Source organism: Bison bison, unplaced genomic scaffold (assembly GCF_000754665.1).
Source record: "Bison bison bison isolate TAMUID 2011002044 unplaced genomic scaffold, Bison_UMD1.0 scf7180017861496, whole genome shotgun sequence".
NCBI lineage: Eukaryota > Metazoa > Chordata > Mammalia > Artiodactyla > Bovidae > Bison > Bison bison.
Genome location: NW_011492068.1, coordinates 8,031 through 13,422, shown reverse-complemented (window position 1 = coordinate 13,422; position 5,392 = coordinate 8,031). Strand labels below are relative to the sequence as shown.

The 5,392-nt window shown below is 42.9% G+C and overlaps 1 protein-coding gene across 2 annotated transcripts in view; it reads right to left on the bottom strand.

The window, feature by feature from the left end:
- The window catches only part of LOC104983112 (fibrous sheath-interacting protein 2-like), a 13,542-nt gene that overhangs the window by 4,526 nt on the left and 3,624 nt on the right, over window positions 1–5,392 (bottom strand). Inside the window, exons 2-4 of one of the 2 annotated variants that reach the window (XM_010832591.1) lie at window positions 4,980–5,080; window positions 3,523–3,569; window positions 1,410–1,453 (exon numbers count right to left, since the gene is read on the bottom strand). In XM_010832591.1, coding sequence (XP_010830893.1) covers window positions 1,410–1,453; window positions 3,523–3,569; window positions 4,980–5,080 — 192 coding nt within the window. The remainder of the gene's footprint in view (window positions 1–1,409; window positions 1,454–3,522; window positions 3,570–4,979; window positions 5,081–5,392) is intronic. The other variant, XR_824595.1, reaches the window with a different exon arrangement.

Genomic DNA, 5,392 nt, shown 5'->3' with positions numbered 1-5,392 from the left:
TGGGGCAAATCAATGAAGGCAAGATGAGAGAAGCATGAGAGATGAGAGAAGCTCTCCACACCAACACCTGTCGTTGGTATGGAGAGCAGAGTATTATGGTGAAATTTTGGATTTGAGGCAGTTTATGGATTAAGATACTGAGGATAGGATATATAAAGGGATAAACTGGGACAGAACAATCTAAGGGACTGGGCCTCAACGTTGGCTGCACAACACAACCATCTGGAGAAATATTACAAATAGGCATGCTTGGACCCCGCCCCAAACGAACAGGAATCCCTGAGGCTGGGGCAAGCATTGTTCTCTTTTCTAAGTTGCCTGGGTGACTCTAGCATGAAGTCAGGTTGAGAATGCCTTATCCAAAGGAAGGAGGGGAAGGGGCAGATGCTACTAAATGGCCAGACACAAGTCCGCTAACTCAGTGGTTCTCAACACTGCCTGTTCATCAGCATCACCCAGGGCCCAGGCTGCAACCCAGACCAACTGAATCCGAATCTCTGGGGATGGAACGCTGGGCGTCAGTTGTTACAGTTGATTCCAGGCTGCAGCCAGGGTTGAGAACCTCTGCTCTGTGTAACAGTTCCCACACAGGGCTGTCCATCAGCGTCATGGGGGCAGGAGTTGAGGCACTCCTGACTTAGTTGAAATTTGACTCTGATGGTGCTAAGGCAGTTATTCTGACAAGACAAGCCCTTGCTGTCATGAAGCTTATACTCAAGGGAATCCTGTGCCAGAGGATGAGGGCAGGAATATTTGACAGCTTTGTTTACTTCTGAATCTCTAGCCCTTGGCACATAGTAGGCACTTGATAAATGGTGAATAAATGACTAAATGGTGACCTAAGAGGTGTGAAGAAAATAACGCAGGATAAGGGGGATGATTTGTGTTTATGTGTGTGTACACGCGTGCTGGGGGATGGTTAAAGTGAACCAAGAGTAAAGCAAAAGTAATACAAAACAGAGAGGAGGATCTAGGAGGATCTGTAGTTTCAGTCTCCTCAGAGACTTCCTAAGAGGGCTTTAGGTGGAGGGAATTTCTTGGGATCACACTAAGGAGTGGGCCAGGTTTTTGGAAAGCTGCCTAGGAAGGGTACCCTGCAAAGCAGATGGAGCCAGCGTTCATTTCCCTCAGCCAGCACCCCTTCCTCTTCGAAGCATCTGTTCCCTCGCTGCCCACACCGGGCCCTCCAGTTCCAGGGCCTCACTCCTTGCGTGCCATTGTTCTCAGGTGCTAAGGGGCTTACTCTGTGCACTTACTCGGGGACAATACCTTCAACCAGGGGTTGGCCCCAACTGGGAGTGCTTCCTGAGGCCCCTCAAGGCACGCCACACCCTTACTTTAAGGCACTCCCTCATTTCTGTCAGGGTTCCACTGGCTCACCATGAGGGGAACCAGTGAAAAATATTTACCTTAAGATTGCTCAAATTCTCCAGACATGGACATTCAAGACTTTCTGTGATCAAAACACAATATTGGAAAACAGTTATTTCTGAGACATATACACATTTTAGCACAAAAATAACCTCAGTAATTTCATCAGAGAATCGCAGAAACTAGGCAAGCAGAAGAAACCAAAAGCGGTGAGATCCTCAAATTCTGGGCACAGGTCGTGGGGAAGATGCCTCTAACATGCCAAACTCATCCCATCTAGGGTCCCTTGCACTTACTGAACTCTGTGTGTGGGACCCTCTGCTTCCAGATCTTCTTGTGGTTACTTCCTTCCCGTTATTAAGATCTGATGTTTCTAGACTTCTTGGACCAAACTAATCTAGCCAGTCAGTCTGTATCACTTGGGCTCTTCTTTATGTGTTTTTCATATTCATTCATGAATGTCACAAATATGTACTGAGTATCTACTCTGTGCTTCTTTTGTAGACATGTGGGGATACAGTGAACAGAGAAAAATCCCTGCCCTCATGGAACTAGCATTCTAGGGAAGGGGGAGAGTCAATAAACAATTTTTTTAAAAAGCTTTCAGATGGTACAAATGCTAGGGATAAAATTAAAGCAGGGAGTGCTGGGGTGGCATTGGGGTTTCAGTTTTAAAGAAAAGTGTTCAGGGAATTTTTGACTTCAAATATAATACTTCAGCAAAGATCTGAAGAAGATAAATGTTCATGTGGCTGGAGTGGAGTGATTAAGAGGGATCATAAAGAGAGGTGGTCAGACAGGTTACCAGGAGGGGTGAGTGGAATCCAGACCATATGTGGCCTTGTAAGCCATTGTAAAGACCCTGGCCTTTATCTGGGTGAAATGGGAAGTACTTATTCCTATCTAGAATTATTGTGTTTATGTGCTGTACTCAGTCGCTCAGTCCTGGCCAACTCTTCACCACCCCAGATGAAGCCCTACTGTGTTTATATCCCCTTCCCAATTAGAAGGAGGTGAAGACTTTGTCTCTCATTCGCAGCTGTATCTCCACAACTTAGAACAGCGTCCAGCCCGAAGAAAGTGCTCAGTGACTCTGTTGAATGTGAATGAATGCATGAACTGGACAGGTGCAATATTAAATATTACCACAGGATACCTATATCTAAGTGTGACTCACTGCAGTGAAGTTGAAGAAAACAATGACATTGAGTTCAGATTTAGGAGACTTGGGATCCATATTCTGACTGACAGTATGACCTTGGACAAGTCACTTCCCTACCCTGAACCTCAGTCTCTTCAGCCGTAAAATAAGGTTATACTAGCTACTTTCTGGCTCTGACAGCCTATGATTCCATAATACAGGAAACACGCCAGTGACGTATCATCCTCTGACGATGACCTATTTATGGGATTCTGGCAACTTACCTCCATTCTATGATTCATCTTTTAATGAATGTTATTCCCACTCTCAACTGGAGAGGATATATTTCTTGAGTAGCTTCTTGAGTGGGTGCAGGCTTGAAACAACCAAGGCCAACTCCAGCTCTGTAGCTGGAGTTTTCAGGCCATCTTTACAGTAAACATGATACCCCTACCTCAGTGCTGTCCCACTGTTAGAGCCACATTGATCCTTTGAGCTTTAAAAGAATGGAGGACCAAACCCAACTCATAAATAAGGAGTCAGTTTTAACAGAGACAGAATTAAAGTGGGGTGCACCCTAGCCAAGATTTAATGCAAGCAAATAAATGTAGGTTTCATTTTTAGCTTTAAAAGCTTTTAAATATATTTTACTAGGGCTGACCTAGTTATATAAAGCAAGCATTCCTACTTAAAGAGATGATTAAATCCTAGCAGCATGGGCTGTAGTCTACATATAGATGTGATAAACCTTTATTTCCTGGATATTTCCCACAGGATCACGGTAACTGTAAACTTATAGTCACACTACATACTTTTCACCACAATTATTAATGGAATCTTACTAGCGTTTCAGAAAAAGCAAACTAGTTCATCACACTAGCTGGTTAACTGACTCAGTATTCCTCCAATTTAGATCAGCCTACTGGAAAACTCAGTATTCATCAATGCGATGAACAAACTCTCTGTTTAAATACAATCTAATTTAAAGTAAGAAAAGAAATCAATCCAACCTTCTGTAACCTTGCCACTTGGATCTGTGGAACTCTCATCATCAGAACTAAAGAAAAGATATAAGACATTTCATTTTTTTTGTATTTTATATGAAGGAATGAATAATTATTAATGAATAATAATGACTGTTAAAGAACCATCTGTTCAAGTCTTTATTTATACAGATGCAAACCTGGCATGGTATGTCTGTGAGTTCTCAAAATAAAAATGACAGCTACATTGACCTTGGTTTTATATATTCCCACTCGTGCTGTGCAATGATACCAACAGTTGAGATTTGCCTGCAATACTAATTATGTATGTTAAGACAAGCGTGAGTGGAGATAAAGCCAGTGGTGGGCCAGGAGTGGATGTCCTAAAATGGCATCGGGTCAAAAAGAAACCTTAATTTCATGGTGCCAGGTGGAAAAGGATATAGTTGGGACAGGGTGGATTTTCTTCCTTATGCCCTATTTCTCCCATGATACAAAGTGCTACTGTTCCGAGCTTATGGTTACCAGCGGGGAGGGTGGGGTGAAGGGGTGGTTAGGGAGTTTGGGATGGACATGTACACACTGCTGTATTTAAAACGGATAACCAACAAGGAAGCACTGTGTAGCACAGGGAACTCTGCTCAATGTTATGTGGCAGCCTGGATGGGAAGGGAGTTTGGGGGAGAATGGATACATGTATATGTATGGCTGAATCCCTTTGCTGTCTACCTGAAACTATTACAACATTGTTCATCGGTGATACCCCAATATACAATAAAAAGTTTTAAAAAACAAAAACAGAGTGCTACTGTTCCCAGTTTGTGAATATTCTTATGAACACAGGGGCACTTTTAGACATGTTTTGGCTATTCTAGAAAAACTATTAAGACTTCAGTGTACTTTGTTCCTCCCTGTCCCTATAGATACCACATGGTCCAGCCTTTCTCTTATAGTCTTTTCCAACCTGGATGGCCTTATCTAAATCTTATCCATCATTTAAAGCCCAATTCCAACTCTAACACTTGTGAGAATTCTTCCCTGAGTGCTCTAATTTACATTGCCCCCTGTCTCCTTGGGGTTCTTCTGACAGTGCCACCCTGCTGAGCATTTAGGTACATACATGAACTAAGTGGGACTCCTTTAGGTGAGCCATTAGGGTGGGGACTGCTGGCTCAGAGCCTGTCTCCCAGATTCAAGAACCTAACACATTAAAGACTCAAAGTAACTGTACTATAGACCACTATACTAGAAAGCAGATCCCAGGAGAAGAAAGTAGAGACCAGATAAATAGGAATAGGAGAAAAGATGTGGAGGGAAGGCCCAGGAAGTAAACACAGAGGGGAGTTAGGGGAAGGAGTGAGGGGAGATTGACGGGCTAAACTGGCTTCCTCACAGGTTTACTTGAGGGGCCCATTCTTCCCATCAACATAACGTTCATTTCAGATTTCTATTTCCTTAGCCAACTAGTATTACTTTGACTGTACCTAGAAAAGGAGGCCAGATCTTCTTCATCATGTAAAGATACACTCATCATTCTATGGATGAAGTGATGTGTTGGTTCGGTGCTAGGTCTCATTTCTGTTTCCTGGAAAAATACAAGTAAGACACAAAAGAGTGTTTATAATAAATAAAATATACCACAACATTTCGTTAGTTATCTATATAGCCAGCATTTCTGACCAGGCACACTTTGTTTGCTCATGAGATTTCACATGGCTTTCCAGTAAATAAACAGATCCCAATACATAGAGTTTGTGCAAGGCTATTGACCTGATGAGCTCCTGAACTGGTCAGAGTCACAGCCCTGTGTTTTGTTTTCTCTGGTTCATTGCTGCTTCTGAGTTAACTGGAAAGAAGTGAAAGTGAAAGTCGCTCAGTCATGTATGACTCTTTGCAA